Source organism: Maniola jurtina, chromosome 17 (assembly GCF_905333055.1).
Source record: "Maniola jurtina chromosome 17, ilManJurt1.1, whole genome shotgun sequence".
NCBI classification, from domain to species: domain Eukaryota; kingdom Metazoa; phylum Arthropoda; class Insecta; order Lepidoptera; family Nymphalidae; genus Maniola; species Maniola jurtina.
The window spans coordinates 2,044,644-2,069,713 of NC_060045.1; the positions used below are offsets into that span (position 1 = coordinate 2,044,644).

General features: G+C 38.7%; 3 protein-coding genes across 4 annotated transcripts in view; 1 reads left to right on the forward strand and 2 right to left on the reverse strand.

Moving 5' to 3' along the window:
• Positions 1–1,380: 1,380 nt before the first annotated feature.
• On the reverse strand, positions 1,381–4,450 carry LOC123873931 (non-structural maintenance of chromosomes element 3 homolog). Of its 2 annotated transcripts, XM_045919043.1 has the most exons (6): positions 4,410–4,450; positions 3,829–4,053; positions 3,047–3,227; positions 2,678–2,790; positions 2,046–2,141; positions 1,381–1,546 (listed from the first exon to the last, which is right to left on the reverse strand). In XM_045919043.1, exons 2-6 carry the CDS (start codon positions 4,036–4,038, stop codon positions 1,472–1,474), a joined length of 675 nt encoding a protein of 224 aa, XP_045774999.1. In that variant the 5' UTR covers positions 4,039–4,053; positions 4,410–4,450; the 3' UTR covers positions 1,381–1,471. The 2 variants fall into 2 exon arrangements, with proteins under 2 accessions (XP_045774999.1, XP_045774998.1); XM_045919042.1 differs by lacking the exon at positions 4,410–4,450 and having other exon boundaries at positions 3,829–4,338.
• Positions 4,451–5,082: 632 nt separating this feature from the next.
• Positions 5,083–16,199, forward strand: LOC123873934 (glutathione S-transferase 2-like). The gene is made up of 5 exons (XM_045919045.1): positions 5,083–5,221; positions 5,852–5,988; positions 8,239–8,406; positions 14,655–14,797; positions 15,460–16,199. Exons 2-5 carry the CDS (start codon positions 5,856–5,858, stop codon positions 15,628–15,630), a joined length of 615 nt encoding a protein of 204 aa, XP_045775001.1. The 5' UTR covers positions 5,083–5,221; positions 5,852–5,855; the 3' UTR covers positions 15,631–16,199.
• Positions 16,200–23,284: 7,085 nt separating this feature from the next.
• Positions 23,285–25,070, reverse strand: part of LOC123873933 (zinc finger CCHC domain-containing protein 24-like) — a 33,195-nt gene continuing 31,409 nt past the window's right edge. Inside the window, exon 5 of the transcript XR_006797805.1 lies at positions 23,285–23,295. The gene's annotated coding sequence lies outside the window, so the exon portion shown is untranslated. The remainder of the gene's footprint in view (positions 23,296–25,070) is intronic.

Sequence of the window (25,070 nt, forward strand, 5' to 3'; positions counted from 1 at the left end):
TTAATTCCCTGCAAAAATAAATTCTGTTGCATTAGCATAAAGTCCAATTTCTAATACAATTATGCTAAGCGGAAAAACGAGCCGAGCGAGAGGTCTATAAATTGGAGTGTGTCACTGTCTAATGGATTGCAAGCATAAAAAAATATTTTCTATGGTACGAATTATGATGTAGCTCACAAAGTTCTTATTCATTGTTTATTTAATTTCAAACAACAAGATTACTTTCTTTTGTTTTCGCAGTAATTTTCATACTGTTATCTTTATTTTATTATGTCATTAAAATATCATTTAGTTTAAAAAGTATTATAAATATTTTTTTAAATTAATAGGATGACAACACTGGGTGTCAAGCAAAACAATATGGCGAACATTTTGTACTATACTATACAGAAGTAGTAAGGTAACCATAATTTGATTGTTTAATGGAAGTGTTTTTTTCTGTTGATCGATAGATTTCTCAAAAATGAAGACTTAAGGCAAAAATGGATCGCTGTCGTTCCAGGAAATATCACCAAATATTCGGCAGTTTGCGGAATGCATTTTAAAGCGGAAGATTTTGCTACGGCTTCGTGTGCACTGAATTTTTTTTAAAAAGAAACGCTGTACCATCAATTTTCCCAAAAGTATGCCTTGCTTACGAACTTCCTAAAACTGTTTAGGACCTAAACACATGCACCAGATTATACAAAATAATTTTACTTACCTATATTATAGGTACCCATACTTAACATGACTGGTACTTTTTCGCAGAAATATAACAAAAAAAAATTGAATTTCTCTACTTTTATAACTACAGCGTGGCAGACTATGGCCTAAACCTTTATCATTCTGAGAAGAGACCCGTGCTCAGTAGTGAGCGGCGATGGGTTATCATGATGATTCATCCTCTCCTATTCTCATATAATCCGTCAAATGTCTTACATTATCAAATCGTGTTGTCACCCTAATAGAAAGGGACACACTCCAATTTAGCGCTATCTCAATAGGCTCGTTTTTGGTGTCTCAGTGCACAATCTTGTTTAGGTAGCATGTCTCTGGCAATACCACATACAAGGGGACAGCGTGCGTGACACTTCACAAGATGGCGGCGATAGTTCTGATTTTAGCCATGCGCCAAAAGATCCTTGTTGCACTGTAAATCTGATGCTGACATAATATGTGATGCTGATAATGAGAAATCGCGGCAAATTAAAAACTTAGATCATGTAAGATACTTCAATATTTTTTTAATATTTTGCTTATTTTACGTAGGTATCTGATTGCTCAATATAATTATCTATATGCAATAATCCCGTTTTTCAGAGTTCCTACGGAATTTTTGACAACCTCAATCCACGCAGACGAAGTCGTGTGCATCGTCTAGATCTTAGTTAACGAAAATATTCACCTCCATTTTTTCATTTTAATTTTTAATACAAAACATATTACAACAAAACACAAATAAAACATTATTACATTTGATTTATAACATTTATTGGAGTTCACTGCCGTTTTCTTGTGTACTTTTGAATTGCTCCCTCCAGTAACTTGGTTCCTTATCAAATGCCTGAAAACAAAACATATCCATTATGATCGACAAAGATAATGTACAGGACTAGCGACCGCCCGGGGCTTCGCTCGACGAAAATATAATAAATCTTCTTTAATCTGTATCCCCTAGGAATTTCAAACCCAGCCTTTTATAGAGAATCTCTGTGCAAAATTTCAGCTGTCTAGGTTCTAGGGTTCAGGCCAGGCGTTGATGAAAGTGTGCGTCAGTTAGTCGGGATTTCTTTTTGGGCGAAAATGGCCGGTTTTTGAGCTATTGATCGTTAAGCTTTTCAGAAAAAAATTGGGCAAGTGCGAGTCGGATTCGACCGCGGGTTCCGTAATAAAGATGTAAAACGGAAAGAATCACTTCTGTTAAAAAACCGCAAAACTAACTTTTTTTGTAGAGGTTTTAATTGTAAAATACCAAAAAAACTTTGCCAATTTAAAAATGAATTTACGAACTTGCAGGCATGATCTAGTAATCTATACTAATAATAAATAAATTGAAGTGTTACTTGAGCCATTTTGTTTAGAATGAATTCCTTGGGTAGTTCCTCGTCTGCTCTCTGTCCCCAGCTGAACTCAAATCTAGGATGCTCATTGGTGCCAACCTGTAATGATAATATTAAATCCTGCAGTCTTCTAACTAAAAAACTGTTAAGTGAAAAAATAAATTTTTGAGTTATTACCAAAAAACCGGTCAGCTGCGAGTCGGACGAAAATGGAGGGATACATACCATTGTACAAAAAAATAATGAAATAATAATACATTTTTTAATGCACAATTTCATGGTTTTCGGATTTTTTCCTTTACTTGTGCTATAAGACCTACCTTTCTGCCAAGTTTCATGATTCTAGGTCAACAAGAAAAACCCCATAGGTTTCTCGACAGACATGACAAACGGACAGACAACAAAGTGATCCTGATTCCTTTTGAGATACAGAACCCTAAAAATGTGGGCATTTTCAAAAAACCAATGCTTTAAATAAAATAATTGCACTTTCTTATTGTCTAACCCACACCTAGCACACACTATATACTTAGTTGGAGAGGAAAGGAGAATATTAGTCATGACTAACATGGCTAATATATATTTTTAAACTTTTCAATTACTTTTACAGATACTACATAGATTTTACAACATACTTTATTATATTCCAAGTAGAGCTGTTTGGTGAATGTGTGTGTAAGGATTTTTCTACCTTCCATATCATGTTCCTGCAATAACTTTGTCTTGTCTAGAAAGTTCCACATATCAGCTAAAACAAAATGAAAAAATATTAATAGCACAACAAATTAAAGTTTACTTAGATTTATGGAAAGTTTAAATAATTTTACAGACTCTTAGTGAACTCTACAAAAAAAATAGGCGCACAGCTGGCACCTAAAGTCACAAAGACAGTTCAAAATTAAATTGGGTTTGTCTGTCCCTTTCCTATTACATTGGTTAGAAAAAGATGCAAATATTCTAGTTGTGCTTAGAATCATTACTATTGTTTGTTTTATAAAACTTACTATCTTTGATGGTCCCACCAGACATGAATATATGAGTGAGAGCAGCTATCAAGAGTTTGCGATGACTGGGCTCTGAGTATGTAGACAGCAAGTGTTCACAGGTACTTGGCAATGTATCACTAAGCACCATTATGTACTGTATGCCTTTGCCCTTCAGTTGGACTAGTTTGTAGCCGTAGACCTGTAAGGTTAAAATAAGAGCATGTTATATAACTGGATGGAATTGAAACTTTGTGCAGTTATTGTAGGGACTTGCAGGATAGTTTTTGATCAATAGATATTTGATAGCGGGCGAGTCTCGTTACAAGGCATACTGGGTATTAATTAGTCCTAATCCTAATCCAAATGTAATAAAAGTGAAAGTTTGGATATTTTGATGTTTCTTACTCCTTCATACATAATGACTGAACTGATTTGGCTGAAAGAAATGGAGATAGCTTATACCCTAAATTAATAAATAGTCAGGCAGGCACTATGCCAGGAGTCTGACAAGACTGATACACATAATCTGCTGAAAATCCCATTGGCATGGAACTCCAAAATTGATAGCGAACACAATGTATTAGAGACGGACAAAGTGATACAGGGAATTGAAGGACCTGCATAGTCCCAAATAAAGAACAATAGGCAACTTTTTATCTCGAAATACCAAAAAGCTACAGCGGGATTTTTAGAAAAGCTATAAAGTCGTGGGCATTTTCAAGTATTGAATAAAAAAAAAAGATTCTGACGAATTGAGAACCTCCTCCTTTTTTGGAAGTCGGTTAAAAAAGGCAACTTACATGTTTCAAAACTTTGTTAGCATTTTCAATAACAAGTTTTTTGTTCACTGGTGTCTGTAGAACATCGGTGAGGTGCTTCTCAATATCTGCCTGCCTTATCGGCTTCTTGCTACCCTCGCGGCAAACCAGGAACTTGACACATTCGTTCACAGCTTCCGCAGGACAGGAATTTTCGGACTGAGATCTATTTATGGTCCTGCGTTGACTCATTATTTTATAATTAAATAATACAATGGGTATTTTACACTTTTCCACCAACATTTTCAAAGAGTATAATATGGAATAATACCTATTTATATTCACTAATCACTAGGGAATAGTTTGTTTTGTTTTGATGTGTGTGTGATATGAGTGCATTTAACGAGTCGGCAGTGTAGTTACTAGTTATGGAATATGGAAAATAATAGTAACACAATAAATTATTATTAGTAAATTAACACAGGTTTTGAATTGAAACTCAAAGTTGAAGACCATTGAAGACAAAAACTCAAAACAATCAAAACAAATCAACAAGTCAAATCAAGTATTGCCAACTTTTTTTTTTTCTCTCCTCTGGCTTTACTCAGATTAGCTAATGTCAAGTTTGTAGCTATTTTCAAGTTAGTGAAACTATAAAGTATGGACTCCGTCTGACACCGTCACCGACATAGGCGTAGAGCCCCTTTAGAGCGCTTCCCAGTCAGTTCCACCACCAAAAAACACCAACTATAAAACATAAAAACCAGTTACTCTTAACAAAAAAAAAAAACACTCCAAAAAAGCATAGCACGCGCGCCAGCAAACGCCAACACAGACAAAGTCCTACCAACTTTATTGACATTCATCATTCTTGAATCTTTGACTTTTTGGCAGTGCTTCCACTGTTAGGAATTTCACCCTATTTTAGAGCAAAACGATTAGTTGAGTAGTTAGGTATGGTTTAGTTAGTTTTTATGTTGACAGAGATTTAGGATAATCAAAATTAAACTTCGGGAAATAAGACTATTTTTTGTAGCTACCCAATCCAAATTTTAAATTTTTTTCACATTTATAAACAAAAGGGCAAGAAAAAGGTAGAATGAATTTTTTTTCTTCACTCTGCATATTTATGAATAGTTAGTTACATATTTTTAACTTATTCACATGAGACTAATAAGTGTTAAAATAATTCGAAAATAGAAGATAGTGTTATTAACTTAATAATATAAATAACGTGAAATCATAATTGTTATAAGCCCTAAATCAGGATATTTAAAAAAAAAATAGGGAAATTTAGAGTGAAGTGGAAGCACTGCATTATTGAACAAGCCTGAAGTTGTTATTTATTGGCAAAAACTTTTTGGCATTGACAGTTCGTCAAGGAATATCGTGGTTGTTGCACGTGGTATTTGCTCGTTAGTCTAAATTTCCAAAAGTAAGTTTAATTATTCACCTTAATTAATTGAATTTTAACAAGCATACAAAATTTACAATACCTTAGAGCTGTAACATTTTACCTTTCTTAGTAGCGGTCTAATGTCTAAAGTAATGAATATAAATTCTGGTAGGTATACAAATTGCGAAACCGCCGGCCGGTTTCCGTCATCCGTCATGGGAGTGTGATTTGGACTTGTTAATTGAATCTGTTGTTACTTGTACTTATCTGCAAATAATTCATAGAAACGTAGATTTATTATAATTTTATTTTATACTATCGAATCACTACGGCTTTGCACGGGTAGCAATAATTAGCCATAGATTTGATTTTATGAATTAAATTTTTATTTATTGTATGTTTATCTTAGAATTTAAGGTGCACTAAACGGGTCTAACCGCGAAATTAAAATTTAATTTGGTTTTTCGCAATTGTCGTAGGCTTATGGCATTCCAATGGCGCTATTACGGGCAGAGCCGTGTAGTTAGCCTTGAAAGATAGACATCAAGGGTCGCGAACTATCCATAGATTGTAGTTACTATTGGTTTTGCCTTAACTATCGATAGTCCATCAACATGCAACACTAATCAACTACTAAGTACAAGTACTAATTTCATAGTATATTTTCAGCAAGATGCCGAACGTAGTCTTCTATTACTTCCCCGTGAAGGCTCTGGGTGAGCCAGGCCGTATGCTGCTCGCGTATGGCGGTCAGGAGTTCGATGATCGCCGGATACCTATGGAGCAGTGGCCTGAGTTTAAACCTTGTAAGTCATCATGTTTAACCCATCGCTGGTTCATAATTGAACACAGGTGTCTTCACAGAATCAGAAGGATCCACTCTGGTCTGGTCTGGATTTGGCAGATTTTCACACTTCTTTAAGAATATGGAAAACAGACTCCCATGCAGGTTTCAGTGGTCTACATATTAACCACTAGACTAGACTATTATTGTAAGTATTAGGTTCTTCTACATATACTCGTATTCCTCATTCTTGAGGGCTGGAGCACTTTCCATAAACCTGTAACGGTAGGAGTTCTCTTGAGATGATAATGTGGTGACTGGTAGGTTCCCAAATCCTTCCATATCTTGACTAAGAGAACAACTCTTAGGTTTTATAGTTACTATCAGATGTTATTGATAATAACCGTGGCAGTTTTGGGCATCATCTTGTAAACAATGGCATTTACTTACTTAAAGTTATTTCTACAATCTTACAATAAAAAGTTAAGTATCATTATCAGGTTGTGATAAAGATAAAAGTAAAGATACTAAATAAAGATAATAGAATATATCATTGATCATTACGCAATGGCAAAAATTCCACTAGTACCAGTACTAAACTTACAAAAACAACGTAAACATAATCTACACTGAAATATGTGTATAAAAGGGTAAAGTTTGTAAGTTTATATTATTTAGACTAGTAATATACTAGTTAAGAGTAGACTAATAATACTAATTAGACTTATAATAATGCAATTTAGAAAATTCTTTTTCTGATAGCGAGATAGTGAAGTACATCATAAAATACGCGAAGTCGCAGGAAAAAAACTAGTAATAATCATACTAATATGTATTATAAATGCGAAAGTGTTTGTTTGTTGATTTGATGTGATTTTTTGCATGTGTATAAAGACCTGGGATAAAAAGAAGTATAGGCTACTTTTTATCCCGTAGGAACTCATATATTTTCCAGGTAAAAAGTAGCCTATGTCCACCCCTGAGATGTAAGCTTACTCTGTACCAAATTTCATTAAAATCAGTTCAGCGGTCGAGCCGTGAAAACGTAGCAGACAGACACACTTTCGCATTTATAATATTAGTATGGATGGATATTATAGTGTAAGTATGGAAGTATGGATGAAGGCTATATAGATACCACATGACCTACAAACATTGAGTCATACCTCAGCATAGCATGGTAACCAGATACAAACTCTGGTGGTTACTGTGATGAATAAATAACGACATATGTGGACAGAGTCTATACAAATATACCTACATGTTATAAGCTTTATTGATTTACAGCATTTTGTGGGCTAAAGTCGGTCGCCTATACATGATCAAATATGTTTGTCGAACTTTATGAGTTAGCTATATGATTTTAGTATCTCCAACAGAAGAGTGAATAGGCATTTTCTTTAGACAGGCTTCCATCTTAGGGTGCATCATCAGCATCACACCTAATTTGATGTAATTGCTATCACTAATATTATGAAGGCGAAAGTTTGTGTGTATGTATGTTTGTTACTCTTTTAAGTAAAAACTGCTGGACGGATTTGGATGCGTTGCAAGCCTTTGAAGAATTTGTTGGTATTGAATAACCCCATGTTGTAGTGCGACCACTGTCGAAGGGAGTTGGTTACACAGTTTCAGATAACAATAGGTACGGTTCATTAGATATTGCCCGCTGTCAGACGGACAGCGGAGGCTTAGTATAGGATCCTGTTGGAACCTTAAAAATAGTTGAACGTGACAACAAAGGCCGATTGTGCTTCTTTGTCGCTCGTTCCGCGCTCTCGCTTGCACTTCAAGCCTTACATGGAACGCCTCAGAGCGAGGTAACGCCGCATGAGTCATGTTATTTCGTGCGTGCAGCCGGCTCTATCGAATTATAAGACGTCTGCGTAGAATAATGCAAACATCATTTTGTTAGGGTTTGTACCTCAAAAGGAAAAACGGAACCCTTATGTCCGTCTGTTGTGTCTATCGAGAAAACCTAAAAGGTACTTCCCGTTGCCCTAGGGCCTAGAATCATGAAATTTGGCAGGTACTAAAAGTAAAGGAATAAATCGGAAACCCGTAAAGTCGATACAAAATATACAAAAGATATATGATACAAAAAAAATATGTGTTCACGAAAAATTTAATTCACCAAATCACATATAGATGGCGCAGACCGTTATTAACTTGCAGTGTTCTAGATAAAGGTGTTAGGTGTATCTTGTACGATGGTACGGAACCCTTCGTGTGCGAATCCGGCTCGCACTTGACCAGTTTCTGTTTGTTTTAGCGACCCCCTTCGGTCAGATGCCAGTGCTCGAGATCGACGGTAAAAAGTACGCTCAGAGCACGGCCATCGCACGTTACTTGGGTCGCAAGTACGGACTTGTTGGCAAGGACATTGAGGAAGACTTCGAAATCGACCAAAACGCCGAGTTCCTGAACGATATTAGAGCGAGTAAGTGTTATTTCTATTTTACTCACCATTTTCTTTCATAGTTTGGTAGGTCATACTTCCGAGGTGGTCCCATTTTGGAAAAGATCTGATGAATATCTTCGGAGATGGAGAACAGGAATCTTCAATGGATGAAAGTAAATTGCTAGCGATCAGTGTAATAGCTTAGCAAACAGTAGGTTTTTAACAAGGCATACCATATTTTAATGCAGTGGGGCCACTAAAAATTGTGAGATAAAAAGAAAACAAAAAGTTAAATAAAATCGATTTCAATAACCACAAACACTAAAAACCAAAAAAATAATTTATTTTCGAACTATTTATACAAGAGTTAATGTAGTTCTGTAATAACATTTTTTTGGAGTCGGTGCCAATTGTTACAGACAATATGAAGAGTAATGGGCATTATATTCAGTTATAAATTAAATTATTTCTTGCTTTTTAGTGTTTGTGGTTATTGAGATCGGTTTTTAACCCCCGACCCAAAAAGAGGGGTGTTATAAGTTTGACGTGTGTATCTGTGTGTCTGTGTATCTGTGTGTCTGTGTATGTGTGTATCTGTGTATCTGTCTGTGGCATCGTAGCGCCTAAACGAATGAACCGATTTTAATTTACTTTTTTTTTGTTTGAAAGGTGGCTTGATCGAGAGTGTTCTTAGCTATAATCCAAAAAAAATGGTTCAGCCGTTTAAGAGTTATCAGCTCTTTTCTAGTTTTCTTGTAGAAAAGAAGGTTAGATAACCGTTAGGTTTGTGGCGACCGACCACTGTAGGTTGGTTAGACCGCGTTTTGGTCGTCGCGCAACTGTTTGTTGTGTGACGACGGTAAATCGCGGCGGGCAAATTCCAAGAATGCCACCTGCATATTGCAGCTGCGAGCGCACCTGCTAAACACACCTGCGCGCAGCCGGTAAGAACCGGTATTTACTGGCTTTTGCGTAAACAAGTACGGTGGACGGGGAAAGACTATAAAAAGGCTTTCCCCAGATTCCCAGTGTTCAGTGCGTTTCATCAGTCTACTTTGACACTCGTTGCGTCCCCTTCGTGGACGACTCGCGACAATGAATAGAACGCATTCTGTTCCATGTAAATAATTAGTTAGCATTGTAAATACAACTTTAGTGTAAATTTTCTTATTGTGTATTATATAATGTGGGTAACAATAAACCAGTGTACATAACTTTGGGTGTATCATTTAACACCAGCGGAGTCATATATATATACCCACATATTGGTGACCTCCGACGTGATTAGTCACCACATATTGGTGACTTTCCGACAATTTTAAATCAACATTTTTAATATTTGTGTTTAAATAATTACGTAAATTATTTTTAATTTTTATTATTTTTACGTAAAATTTTAAATAATGCCGGACACACAGTGCGCGAGTGAAAACGCGACTGACTCTAAACTTTTCCGGATCGGTGTTAAAACTCCACCGTTTTGGCCTGAGAAACCAAAACTTTGGTTCGCGCAGCTTGAAGGACAATTTTCTTTAGCTAACATCACCGCGGACAATACCAAGTTTTATCACGTGATCTCAGTGCTCGAACACAAATACGCGGCCGAGGTTGAGGACGTTATTGTGAGTCCTCCCTCGGAAAATAAATACGAAGTTTTAAAAACTCAGCTCATCGAACGATTATCCGCGTCGCGCGGTGAACGGCTCAAACAGCTGTTAATGAGTGAGGAGCTGGGTGACCGCAAACCTAGTCAGTTTTTGCGGCACATACGGAGTTTGGCGGGCGCCGGATATCCCGACGAATTCCTACGCACCTTGTGGTCGAGCCGGTTGCCTAACCTGCTGCAAAGTATCATTGCAATGCAGGAAAGCTTACCGCTAGACCAGGTGGCCCTCTTGGCCGACAAGGTCCATGAGGCTTCGCCCGCGCATAATACGCAGGTCGCCGCCGCGTCTTCTTCTTTCGCGTTAACCCAAGTGAATAGGAAATTAGATGATTTAGCGGCGAGATTCGAAGCTCTGGAGGCGGTGAGTGGTCACCGCACCACCGGGCGGCACCCTTCGAGACCGCGCGGACGCGGCTGCGGCGCACACAAGTCGCGCAGCCGCTCCCGCGCCGACGGCCAGGTTCTGTGTTGGTACCACGAGTCTGATTCTCCCCCGTACCATGAGTGTAATTTTGTCCCCTACTACGAGTGTAAGGATGACCACTACTACGAGTGTAAGGATGACCCCTACTACAAGTGTAATGTTGTCCCCTACCAAGAGTGTAATTCGGTCCCCTACCATAAGTGTGATTCGGTGTGCGGTCGATTGTTCGTAACCGACGCAAAGACGAAAGTGCAGTTTTTAGTTGATACGGGATCGGACTTATGCGTTTTCCCGATTAGTTATTTAGGTAAACGGCAACGTCCAAAGACGAACTTTGAACTCTTCTCTGCCAATAACACCGTCATAGCTACTTATGGTTGGCTAAGCGTTACCTTAGATTTAGGTCTGCGCCGCTCTTTTAACTGGCGTTTTATAATTGCCGATGTCAGCAAACCTATTATTGGCGTTGACTTTTTATGTTTTATAATTTACTTGTTGATGTTCGAGGCGCTCGTTTAGTTGATAAGACTACGTCGCTTACATCAGCTGCCCTGGTTGCATCCGCGTGCGCTTACCCTAAGGTCAAAGTCGCGGTTACTGGTGATTCTAAATACCACCAATTGCTGATGGAGTTCCCTGACATTGTGAGGCCGACTGGATCTCCTCTAGAGCGGGAATGTAAACATCAAACGCAACATTTTATAAAAACTTCATCTGGCCCGCCTGCCTGCTCTCGGCCGAGGCGGTTGGCGCCTGATCGGTTAAAAATAGCGAAGCAGGAGTTTGAAGATATGGTTCGCACGGGTGTCGCGCGCCGTTCTGAGAGTCCTTGGTCATCGCCTTTACATTTGGTGCCTAAAAAGGACACGGGTTGGAGACCTTGCGGTGACTACCGGGCGCTTAACGCTCGTACCGTACCGGATCGATACCCGGTACGGCATATCGCCGATTTCTCTCATAATCTTCACGGTTGTAAAATTTTTAGTAAACTAGACCTAGTGCGTGCTTATAATCAGATTCCTGTAGCGCCTGATGATGTACAAAAGACGGCAATCACGACACCTTTCGGACTTTTCGAATTTCCATACATGAGCTTCGGTTTGCGCAACGCTGCCCAAACGTTTCAGCGTTTTATGGACGAAGTCCTAAGGGATCTTGATTTCTGTTTTCCATTTATCGACGACGTACTCATCGCTTCGGTCGATGAGGCACAGCATGTCGAGCACCTACGCATAATCTTTCAGCGTTTCAACGAACATGGCATTTTGCTTAATGCTAGCAAATGCGTGTTCGGCGTTCAGGAAATAGAGTTCCTAGGCTACCTGGTTTCTCCTGACGGAACTAAACCTATCGGAGATAGAGTCCAGGCCATACGAAATTTTTCGCGGCCAAAGACTATTCGGGACCTTAGGCGTTTCCTAGGTGCGTTAAATTTTTATAGACGTTTTATTACTGGTGCTGCTAAGTTACAGGTTCCTCTTCACGGTCTGCTTAGTGGCCCAGCAGTTAAAAGTAGTACCGAAATTAACTGGACTCCCGCTTTAGAAGAAGCTTTTAACAAGTGCAAAGAGAGTATTGCTGATGCTGCCCTTCTGGCTCATCCAGATTCATCTGCCCCTCTTACTATCGTTACGGATGCGTCTGATTCCGCTATCGGATCGGTTCTCCAGCAACAAGTTCAAGGGCATTGGCAGCCGCTCGGTTTCTTCTCGCGGAAATTAACGCCAGCTCAGAGTAAGTACAGCGCGTACGATCGTGAGCTGTTGGCGATTTACGAGTCGGTTAAATACTTTCGTTATATGGTCGAATTAAAACCTTTTTATATACTTACCGATCATAAACCGATAGTCTCTGCATTTAGAAAACCCTTGGATTCGTGTTCTCCGCGGCAATTTCGATATCTTGATTTCATATCGCAGTTTTCTACGGATGTTCGGTATATCGCCGGAGAAGACAACGTAGTTGCGGACGCGCTATCAAGGACGGAGGCTATTACACCGGTAGATGGACTATTAAACGCGTTAGCTAATTCACAGGCTACAGATTCCGAATTAAGGGAATTATTACGAAACGGTTCGTCTCTAAAATTAGAAAAAGTACATTACGGATCTGTAAAATTGTTTTGTGACGTTTCTGGTACTAAGCAACGCCCTTATATAACATCAGAGTTTAGAAAGATAGTTTTTGATAACCTTCATAGGTTAAGCCACCCTAGCGCCAGGACCACTATTAAATTGGTGACTGAGCGATACGTGTGGCCAGGTATTAGGAAAGATTGCCGCAACTGGGCACGCTCCTGTATCGCCTGTCAAAAATCTAAAGTTTCGCGTCACGTACATGCCCCGGTTAGCGATTTCAAACTTCCGTCTAGCCGTTTTTCTCACGTCCACATAGACTTAGTAGGTCCTCTCCCTGTTTCTGACGGGTACAGGTACTGTTTCACCGCGGTCGATAGATTCACGCGATGGCCTGAAGCAGTACCACTTCATGATATAACAGCGGAGAGTGTTGCTAAAGCTTTTATTTCCTCATGGATATCCCGTTACGGTTGTCCACTAAAGGTGACAACGGATAGGGGAAAGCAGTTTGAGTCGCACCTCTTCAGCAAATTGTCAGCAATGATCGGTTCTCAACATCTTAAAACGACTGCGTACCATCCGGCTGCCAATGGTCTTGTGGAACGTTTCCATCGACAATTTAAAGCAGCATTAATGTGTCACGCGAATGATAGTTGGACCGAACAACTTCCACTCGTTCTATTAGGAATTCGCAGTGCATGGAAGGACGATCTTTCAGCGTCCAGTGCCGAGCTTGTTTATGGAGAGCCACTCAGGCTACCCGGCGATCTATTCGAGCCATCTGCTGACAAACAGACTGACTACACCGATTTTCTTGACAGGTTCCGTCTTCATATGAAGAAGTTACAACCTACTCCCATTGCTCGCCATGGTTCGAGCAAAGTATTCGTTTTTAAAGACTTGTCAACGGTTTCGCATGTCTTTTTACGACAGGATTTTGTCAGAAGATCGTTGCAACCTCCATACGCCGGCCCATTTAGGGTGGTGGAACGGAATGATAAGTTTTTTAAGATCGACGTAGCAGGCAAAATAGTTACCGTTTCGATAGACAGGTTGAAGCCAGCCTATATCCTAACGGATAAACCAGGTAGCGTTACTCCAACAGCTGCTGTTCTACCTGCGAGGGATTCTATCGCGGTCCCTCCTTCAGAGCGACCACCTGCAGGTCAAACTACCTCTCGCTCTGGTCGCCGAGTTAGGTTCCCGGATTTTTATCGACCCTAAAGGTCTCCGGGGGGGCTGATGTGGCGACCGACCACTGTAGGTTGGTTAGACCGCGTTTTGGTCGTCGCGCAACTGTTTGTTGTGTGACGACGGTAAATCGCGGCGGGCAAATTCCAAGAATGCCACCTGCATATTGCAGCTGCGAGCGCACCTGCTAAACACACCTGCGCGCAGCCGGTAAGAACCGGTATTTACTGGCTTTTGCGTAAACAAGTACGGTGGACGGGGAAAGACTATAAAAAGGCTTTCCCCAGATTCCCAGTGTTCAGTGCGTTTCATCAGTCTACTTTGACACTCGTTGCGTCCCCTTCGTGGACGACTCGCGACAATGAATAGAACGCATTCTGTTCCATGTAAATAATTAGTTAGCATTGTAAATACAACTTTAGTGTAAATTTTCTTATTGTGTATTATATAATGTGGGTAACAATAAACCAGTGTACATAACTTTGGGTGTATCATTTAACACCAGCGGAGTCATATATATATACCCACAGGTTCATAATATTATTATGTCAAATGTCAAGCTGTCAAGATGGACGTTGCCTAGATACGAGTACATAATTATTTATTTGAAAATGATGTTTTGGAAAACTCAGATACTTTGGATCGTAGGCGCGGAATAGTCCAAGAAAATCGGTTCAGCCGTTTGAAAGTTATCAGATATTTTCGGTCTTTACTAGTTACTGTAGGTAACCTTCACTAGTCGGGGGTGTTATAAATTTTTAATTTACACTTGTACATCAATGTACTTGTGTTTTATTTTTTGAATTTCTTTTATATCTTTTGTGCTGTCTATTTTGGCCTCCTCCTCTGTTTCTCTGTTCACTGTACTTCGATGTATGACGTGGTGCTGCATGAGATGCAAGTAGCCAATACAAATAAATCTTTCTAGAAGCGGCAACGGTACAATACGAAGCGGACGAGGCACTGAAGGCTAAGAAGCACGCGGACTTCTCCGCGAACGTCTACCCGGCGCTGCTGACCAAACTCGATGAGATCATCAAGAAGAACAAGGGACACATCGCTCTTGGAAAGGTAAAGAAAAAATCCGGTCAAGTGCTAGTCGGACTCGCGCACCGAGGGTTCCGTACTCGGGTATTTTTTTCGACAATTTGCACGATAAATAAAAAAATTATGAATGTACAGGTTACAAATTATAGCCCTTTCATATAACCCCACTTGGTATAGGTAATTATCTTACTTTGAAAATTGAAACACATTTTAATTTTTTTTCTATGACGGTTTTCTGATTTTTTCATTTACTTGTGCTATAAGACCTACCTACCTGCTAAATTTCGTGGTTCTAGGTCAACGGGAAGTACCCTATAGGTTTTCTTGACAGACACAACATACGAACAAGACAGACAGACAACAAAGTGATCCTACGAGGATTCCCCTTTTTCCTTTCGAGGTACGGAACCCTAAAAATCACGTCGATCGCCCCGCTGGGCTCAGTAGTAGACTGGCAAAGGGTTGAGAATTGAGATGGTGTTTTTGTCAAAAAAATCTTATACCCGGAAACCTTTTTTTTTTTTTTTTTTTATCGTGGGGAAATTCTCATGGATACCACCGCGCCCGGGGAGGCACGGAGGTTATGTCGGACTTTTACCGACTAAAACCCCACGGCGTTCCACGCATCGCCTGATGGTCAGGTTACGGGGCCAAACCCGGAAACCTAATTTAACTTTCTATTCCAGCTCACATGGGCAGATTTCGTGTTCGCGGGCATGTTTGACTACCTCAAGGTGATGCTTCAGACGCCCGACCTCGAACAGAAGTACCCCAGCTTCAAACAGGTCATCGACAATGTGTTGGCTAACCCTAAGGTCAAGGCTTACGTCGACAAGGCGCCTGAAACCACTTTCTAAAACTACCCGCACAAAAAATCTTATTTTATTTTTCTTCAAATATTAACTCTTTTATGGTCTTTCATTATAATTATAATTTCAGTACCTATTTAAGTGCCTTAAAAGTATAGTGGCCGGCAAACAACTTGAGCATTAACGTGATTGGCTGGCGTATGCACGCGATTGGTTGATCAGTCGGCGCGAGTGCACGCGATTGGTTGATACGTCGATTCTCGCTTCCCGGATTCGCCAACTTTCTCCCACTACGCTGCTTCAGGTCCAAGTTGTTTGCCGTGCACTATATTCAATGTATTACATCTATTACTCGTATCCCATTATCTATAAATGTCTAGAATTATTTATATAAGACTTGTTAATTGAGTAGTCTAAATACACTTAGCAATTCTACTTGGTCGAATATTAAATAACATGTAGTTATACCGTTTTACTAATGGCTCGTGAGTAAAATGATACTTGTGCAATTTATTCACAACTGGTACTAAAATAAAATGTACTATATACCTAATTTAACTGTTCTCAAACAAAATAATCCTTATGTAAATTACTCAAAACTGGTATTAAAGTAAAAACTATATTTAAAAAAAGTTAACAGGGCTCTCTCCGTCACTCGTTTCATACAATCGTAGTTCCAATTTCAATTGTCCAAGTCCATGAAATTTTGCAGACATATTCTAGAAATTAATATCTTTTTCTAAAAATATGTAGTTTTAAAATTACAGGGGCTCAAAGATTTGTATGAAAATTTTTAAGACCGCGTAACTTTGAAACCGAATATTTTAACAGAAATCTGGAAAACCACAGACAATAGATATTAGTTTCTAGAATATGTCTGCAAAATTTCATGGACTTTGGTTGCTTAATATTCAAATGAAATTGGAACTACGATTGTATAAAACGCGTGACGGAGAGAGCCCTCTAAAGTACATACCTACGTACTGAGAAATCTAAGGTTAGGTACACAGTGTTCATTATAATTTGATTGTAATGTAAGTTTTTACAATAAAATTTAATTTTATAACGTCTTGATAGTTTTATTTTGATCATCGAAACTCTTATTTTGGAAAGATAACCAACTATAGTACACGACAAGTCGAGATGGCAATCGGGGTGTAAGGCTGGGGGACGCGCTGCACACCCGTACGTGACCCGCGCTATCACGCACCGGGTTAGCGCGCGGTGTCCCAACCCCGATTGCCATCTCGGCCTGTCGCGTACTATAGGTAAAATTAGTAATAATAATAAGGCATTATCCATACTATATTATAAATGGGAAAGTGTGTCTGTCTGGCTGTCTGTCTGCTACCTTTTCACGGCCCAACAGTTTAACCGATTCTGACGGAAAGGTACAGGGTTAGCTTATATCCCGGGGACGGACATAGGCTACTTTTTTTCCCGGAAAATCAAAGAGTCCTTTCCAAAAACCCATCCGCTTAACCGATGTGTATGAAATTTGGTGCCGAGGTAGCTTGCTAGTTGCATAGGCAACTTTTTATCCCGGAAAATCAAACAGTTCCCACGGGATCTTTAAAAACCTAAATCCACGCGGACGAAGTCGCGGGCATACTCTAGTTAGTCTAGTTATTACTAATTACAGTACAACCAAATTAATAATGCGCATGCAGATCTTCGCTAATTGTCGTATTCCGAATCATTGAATCGTAAGAGCCCTAAACAATGCACTTGCATTTTGCACCTTGTTATAAACAAATAGGAGTCAATATCATGTGTATCATACGACCGTTGCCGAACAGTGACGAAGATTTCTATGCGCATTATTAATTTGGTTGTACCTACTGTACTATAATTGGGTAGTAAATTGGGTAGTAAAATGTGGGTAGTACCCACAACCCTACCTTTTTATAAAACGATATAAAAACCACTTATGGAAACTGCTGTGTCATGGTTGCAAGGAAGATTTTTGTATGAGTAAGTAATTATCTCATGAGAATGCCATCTCATGCCAGATATGTGAAGTATACTAATTAGAAATGACGAAGTAGCTGACGATATCCGCGACTTCGTCCGCGTAAGTTTCGGTTTTTAGAAATCTCAGGGCAATTATGATTTTCTGGGATAAAAGTACCTTTATCCATCTCCGGGATAGAAATTTATATCTATACCAAATAGATATCCGCAACTTCGGTGCGGATTTAGGTTTTTAGGGTTCCGTACCTCAAAAGGAAAAACGGAACACTTATAGGATTACTTTGTTGTCTGTTTGTCTGCCTCTCAAAAAACCTATAGGGTGCTTTCAGTTGACCTAGAATCATGAAATTTGGCAGGTAGGTAGGTCTTATAGCACAAGTACAGGAATAAATCTGAAAACCCCAAATTTGTGGTTACAATTTTCAAAGTAAGATAACTACATATTATACCAAGTGGAGTATCATATAAAAGGACTTTACCTGTACATTCTAAAATAGATTTTTATTTATTTTTGTGTATAATAGTTTTTGATTTATCGTGCAAAATGGAAAAAATACCCGAGTACGGAACCCTCAGTGCGCGAGTCTGACTCGCACTTGGCCGGTTTTTTTTATGTTATGTGGGATCTTTGATTTTCCGGTACAAAAATACCTATCTCTGTCGGCAATGTTTTTGCAATTTTTTTTTAATCAACTTGTAAAATTCATAGGTAACAAGTATTTTGTAGGTAATAACCTGCTTAAATATATTAATAAATATTTTCTATTACTTATATCGATTTAAAGAAAACTATGATATTTGTTCCAGATTAGTCCGCTTCCATCGTACAATGCATTGTCACTTACCACCAGATGAGAACGCAATAAATTATCAAGCGACAAGTAAGTGGTAAGTGGCAATGCAGATTCTTGCAATCAAGAGCTAACTTGTTATCAAATTACACATTTTTATAAGTCGATATTGGTTGTTGCTATGTAATATACCTAGTCATTTGAAAAAAAATCTCAATGTTAATAAACTCTCATACCGTAGCTATCTTATCTGAATTTTATTTTTATATAATGTTTGTAAGCACTTTACAAATAAAAATATGAGCTGATAATTGATAAAACATATTATTACGGGCGTGTTGATAAAGTAAATGTAAGTTAAGTCATAGCTGTGATGTCCCGGCCACATTTAACAGGGCTCTCTTGGTCACTCGCTCCATACAATCGTATTTCCAATTTCATTTGAATATTAAGCAACCAAAGTTCATGAAATTTTGCAGACATATTCTAGAAACTAATATCTGTGTCTGTGGTGTTTTAGATTTTTCTAAAAATATGTAGTTTTAAAATTACAGGGGCTCAAAGATTTGTATGTAAATTTTTAAGACCGCGTAACTTTGAAACCGAATATTTTAACAGAAATCTGGAAAACCACAGACACAGATATTAGTTTCTAGAATATGTCTGCAAAATTTCATGGGCTTTGGTTGCTTAATATTCAAATGAAATTGGAACTACGTTTGTGTGAAGCTAGTGGCGGAGAGACCCCTCTTAGCGGTCAACAACGCGATTTTGACTCGACCAAGAGTAGACAGGAACTGGTAGGTAGATACTTCATCAGCGTCATCAACCGATGGATGTCCACTGCTGGACATAGGTCTCTTGTAAGTTGTAGGGACTTCCACTGTCTTGCGCCGCCCGAAACCAGCGGCTCTGTTCAGATTTCTTCAATAGAGATTCAAAATACATATTTTTAACCGACTTCAAAAAAAGGAGGAGGTTCTCAATTCGACTGTATGTTTTTTTTTGTTTTTTTTTTTGTTTGTTACGCGATTTCTCCGCCAAATATGAACCTACTAGCTGACGCCCGCGACTTCGTCCGCGTGGATTTAGGTTTTTCGAAATCCCGTGGGAACTCCTTGGTTTTCCGGGATAAAAAGTAGCCTATGTGCTAATCCAGGATATTATCTATCTCTATTCCGAATTTCAGCCAAATCCGCCCAGTAGTTTTTCCGTGAAGGAGTAACAAACATACACACACACACACACACATACAAACTTTCGCCTTTATAATATTAGTGTGATTTTGATAATTTTTTTGTTTGGTAGGTCACACTTCCGAGGTGGTCCCATTTTAGATTGGTGAAGATCTGACGACTATCTTCGGAGATAGAAAACAGAAATCAACGGATAAGAGTAAATTGCTCGCGATCGGTGTAATGGCTTAGTAGTAGGTTTTTAATAGGTATAGCATATTTTGGTACAGTGGAGCCACTAAAAAGTGTGAAATAAAAAATTTCAAAAAAAAAAACCGACTTCAATAACCAAAAACATTAAAAAAGTAAAAAATAATTTAATTTATTACCGATACCTAGTGTTTGTGGTTTTTGAATTCGGTTTTTATTTTTATTTTGAAATTTTTTTAGGGCATGCAGTGCTTTGACGCATGTATGGAGGTGAATGCCAGTGCACGGACACAATAGTTTTGTTATCGAAGCCATGCTATCGGTTATCAAATGTATTAGCAAATAGTACATCCTAATAGAATAATTCGTTGCGAATCGAGTCTCCTAACAATAATGATTGTTTACCAAGGTCGACTGGACCCAACGCTCTCTGTAGTACCTATTGTTGAGGTTTTTGAATGCATAATAATATTTAGCCTGTACGTATTTATAATATATGCTCTGTGGACAAGTGTAAATTAAAAATTTATTACACCCCCGACAAGTGAAGGTCACAGTAACTAGAAAGGAGTTGATAACTTTCAAACGGCTGAACCGATTTTCTTGGATTATAGCTAAGAACACTCTCGATCAAGCCACCTTTCAAACAAAATCGCAATTAAAATCGGTTCATTAGTTTAGGAGCTACAATGCCACAGACAGATAGACAGATACACATGTCAAACTTATAATACCCCTCTTTTTGGGTCGGGGGTTAAAAACTGGAAACGTGGACAGTGACCGTTGGCCTTGTTCAAAGTTGCTCACCGGCTATGTTGGGTGGGGTCTCTTTGAGGGACAAAATCCGTAACAAAGAAATCCGTAAGAGAACCAAAGAACCGACATAGCTCAATGAATCAGCCAGCTGAAGGAGCAGGCTGTAAAGATACAAGGATGCCAATCATCATCATCATCATCATCAGCCTGTGGACGTCCACCGTTGGACATAGGCCTTCCCTATAGAGCGCCACCACACCCGGTCCTCAGCCTTCCTCATCCAGCCACTTCCCGCCAGCCGCTTTATATCGTCGGTCCATCGTGCTGGAGGGCGTCCCACACTACCAATGCCAAAGGATGCCAATACAACCTTGGGAAAGATGGTTAGGAGTTCACAGTACTTGATATCCGCACTCCTTCCATCAGTGAAAACTGTGATTGGCCAATTCACGGTCCGCTCTGCTCCACTCCGCCCAGATCCGTGTCAGTGGAAACGCGCCCTTATAACTCAAAACTGTTACAATCGATTGGTCGTATTATAATTAATCTAGTTATATGAATTAGCAATCGTATATTATGAATAAATAGCGTTAATTTATAGCCTTGATTACGAAATTGATATTTTTCTAAATTTTTTACTTGAATTTGATCCATATCACATGTTTTTCTCGTTCGTGTTTTTGTTCTATTAGTTTTTATGGATTGTCCTATCACATTACATACAATAGGTACTAAGATATTAATAGATAAGTACAGGTATTGACTATAATTGACCTACTAGCTACATGTCTATCCAATAGATATGATAAAGAGCGTCTTATCACACTTCACATCACACTAATATTATAAAGGCGAAAGTTTGCATGTGTGTGTGTGTGTGTGTTTGTTACTCCTTCACGCAAAAACTACTTGACGGATTTGGCTGAAATTTGGAATGCAGATAGATAATATCCTGGATGAGCACATAGGCTACTTTTTATCCCGGAAAATCAAAGAGTTCCCACGGGATTTCGAAAAACTAAATCCACGCGGGCGAAGTCGCGGGCATCGGCTAGTAAATTATATAAGTACATAATTGAAAAATAGAATAGAAAAATAGAAAATAATTTCATATATCGTGCCTTTTGAGTTTTGGGGTAGAAAACATGGTTTCGAGAATGCTATCCTTTTATCCTTTCTTTTTATCCTCCTTTTATCCGATTTCACGGAGTCCAGAGTGACCGGAGGGCTGGCAGCTACCTAGGTCAGCACATTTCATTAGTCTAGACCTGTGGTCTGGACTCTGTCTATACAACGAGATAACGCGTCTGAGAATTATTTAGAAATATAGAAAGCCCCGAAAATTATTTTTAACCGCCTTCAGCCCGGCTAGCATGGGCAGTAGATAAAAATTATATCCTCGATTATATCCACTGACTAGCTGACGCCCGCGACTTCGTCCGCGTGGATTAAGGTTTTTCAAAATCCCGTGGGAATTCTTTGATTTTCCGGGATAAAAAGTAGCCTATGTGCTAATCCAGGATATTATCTATCTCCATTCCGAATTTCAGCCAAATCCGTCCAGTGGTTTTTGCGTGAAGGAGTAACAAACATACACACACACTCACACACACACACACACACACACACACATACAAACTTTCGCCTTTATAATATTAGTGTGATTTCTATGACATCAGTGGATAAAATCGGGGGATATAATTTTTATCTGCTGCCCATGCAAGCCGGCCAGAAAAGGAATTTCTGTATCCCATCCGTACTTACCACGTAATGTATAATAATAATTAATAATAATAATTTTTATTTGATACTTATACATGGGTTACATATCAAGATTGAGATTCCTACCTTCTGCACTAGGAAATACCTGTATTGCAGAAGGTAGGAGTACAAAGTTTACTACAAGTACTTGTGTTTGTTTGTGTATGTACGTGTGTTCACGATTATCTCGAATAGTAATGTTCTAATTTTGATACTTTTTAATTTTTAGGTATAATAATATAATATGCAAACCTACAAGAAGTGGTAGGTAATAAAAGTGTTAGTGAATGTTTGTTCAAACTATCTGATAATGATAAGTGATAGGAAACATGAAACCTGCACTTCATATTATGTTTTGTGGAAAACAAAACACTACAACGCAACGTCGAGTTTTTCATATATAGCCTTTATCAATAACTGTAACTATAGGTACCTGCCTACTATTACACAAGGACCGGCCAAGTGTGAGTCAGACTCGCGCACCGAGGGTTCCGTACTACAGAAAAATAACGATAAGAATCACTTTTGTTAACAAACCACAAAACTAACTTTGTTTGTAGAGGTTTAATGTTGATTAAAAAAAAAACAATGGTAGTTAGAGCGTTAGTTTTAGTTTTCCTACAAAATATATATAAATTTCTATTGTCCATAATTAGGTATTTTAGATTTTTTGAATGGTAGGTAAACTTCGGAGATAGGAACGTATTTTTTTCGACATTTTGCAAGATCAACATCTATTGCACATAAAAATAAATAAAAATCTGTTTTAGCAGAAACAGGTAAGTAAAGCCTTTTCATATGACACCCCACTTGATATATTCAGTTATCTTATTCTAAAACATTGAAAATACATATTATTTGTTCGTAAATATATTTTAACTTTTTCTTATTTTGTTACCAGCTTGCGGTTTTCGGATCTTTACCTTTACTTATGCTATAAGACCTGCCTACCTGCTAAATTTCATGATTCTAGGTCAACGGGAAGTACCTTAGACAGACAAAGTGATCCTGTGAACGTTCCGTTTTTCCTTTTGAGGTACTGAACCCTAAAAAGTGGGCCAGCGATGGGTTGACGATTATGATGTCAACGAAATGACAAAGGAAGGTACGAGTAGGTAATTTTATTTATTTATTTATTATTATTGGCATTAAAAAATATACAGAGAGTTTTTGTTACATTCATTTTGTAAGTACGACATTTTCAAAAAATATTCTTTTGCTGTATCATGTAAGTTGTATGATCATGTATGTAAATACTAGGAACTGTTGCTGGAACAAATAACCTTTGTTGTTTAGCCATAACAAGAACTGTTATGTATTTTGTCAGCTCAAAGACGGGAAGTCTTTTCAAGATATGATAACCTTTGTGATGAATGATCTTGTTGGTAAACTTTAGGAAACTATCAATGGCCGAACCCTAATAGGTATATTAGCTTAGCTTAGCCCACTACTTTGACCGTAAGCATTTAAAATTTTTTTAATCCCGTAGTTACTTCAATTTTTTTGGGATAAAAATTAGCATATGCCCGTCGCCAGGATGCAAGCTATCTCAATCTATACATATAATAAAATTGCAGAAAAGTGGTGTCTGTACAATGGAAATATATAAAAAAAAGTAGCAGGGGTTGTTATTATATCGATGCCGAACCCGAAATTGTAATTAATTTTTTTTTGTCTGTTTGTCTGTTTGTCTGTGTGTTTGTGCACGCTAATATCAGAAACGGCTTATTCGATTTAGATACGGTTTTCACTAATATATTGTAGTAATCTCCACTTAACATTTAGTGTTTATTTCATGTCAATCGGTTCATAAATAAAAAAGTTATGTCAATTTAAAGAATCACGCTGCCCGAAAAGTCACTATTCCACGCGAACGAAGTCGCGGGCACAGCTAGTATCAAATATGTAGATGATGCTCGCGACTTCATCCCGTGGGATCTGTTTTATTTTTCAGGACAAAAGTAGCTTAGATAGGTATGTCCTTCCCTGGGATGCAACCCGTCAAGAACAATTAAACAGATGGGCCGTAAACAGCTACCAGACAGACACACTTTCGCATTTATAATATTACCTAGTACCATACATCCATCCATCCATCCATCCATCAGCCTGTATACGTCCACTGCTGGACAAAGGCCTTTCCAAGAGCGCGCCACCAAAAATGGTCCTCCACCTTCCTCATCCACCCACTCCTCGCCACCTTCTTCAGGTCATCGGTCTAGTGGGCAGGAGGTCGTCCCACACTGCGCTTGCCCGTACGCGGTCTCCACTCCAGAACACGTCTGCCCCATCGGCCGTCGGTACTACCATACATAGTGGGTAGTATTTTTGGATAATTTTCAGGTTTTTTGTTTTTGAATTTTTCCGACGCTCTGATGTCTGTCGCTCGTTTGAATAGATTGACCTTCAGCTATGACTTGTTGAATGAAGTCATAGGTACCTATAAAAATACCTACCAAACAATATTTTTAGGGTTCCGTATCGACGTATATGTCACACAAAAAAAAAACGTGTTCACGATAATTTTAATTTACTAAATCACATATACATGGTGCAGTCCGTTATTAATTTGCAGTGTTCTACATTAAAGGTGTTAGGTATACCTTGTATACGGTATTGTGTGCGAGCCCGACTCGCACTTGAACCATTTTTAGGGTTCCGTACCTACCTCATAAGGAAAAGGAAACCCTTATAGGATCACTTTGTTGTCTGTCTGTCTGTCTGTCCGCGAATTTGTGGTCACATCATTAAAAAAAAATGTTTCAATTTTCAAAGTAAGATAACTATATGTACCAAGTGGGGTGTCATATGAAAAACCTTT

Excerpts from the sequence above, each read along its gene's own strand:
- LOC123873931 (XM_045919042.1), bottom strand. The coding sequence starts at position 4,089 with ATGTTGGTGGAAAAGTGTAAAATACCCATTGTATTATTTAATTATAAA. Across the intron at positions 3,228-3,828 it reads CTAACAAAGTTTTGAAACAT|GTCTACGGCTACAAACTAGT; the intron begins GTAAGTTGCCTT and ends TTAACCTTACAG. Across the intron at positions 2,142-2,677 it reads TCTACTTGGAATATAATAAA|GTTGGCACCAATGAGCATCC; the intron begins GTATGTTGTAAA and ends TTATCATTACAG.
- LOC123873934 (XM_045919045.1), top strand. The coding sequence starts at position 5,856 with ATGCCGAACGTAGTCTTCTATTACTTCCCCGTGAAGGCTCTGGGTGAG. Across the intron at positions 5,989-8,238 it reads GTGGCCTGAGTTTAAACCTT|CGACCCCCTTCGGTCAGATG; the intron begins GTAAGTCATCAT and ends TGTTTGTTTTAG. Across the intron at positions 14,798-15,459 it reads GACACATCGCTCTTGGAAAG|CTCACATGGGCAGATTTCGT; the intron begins GTAAAGAAAAAA and ends TTTCTATTCCAG.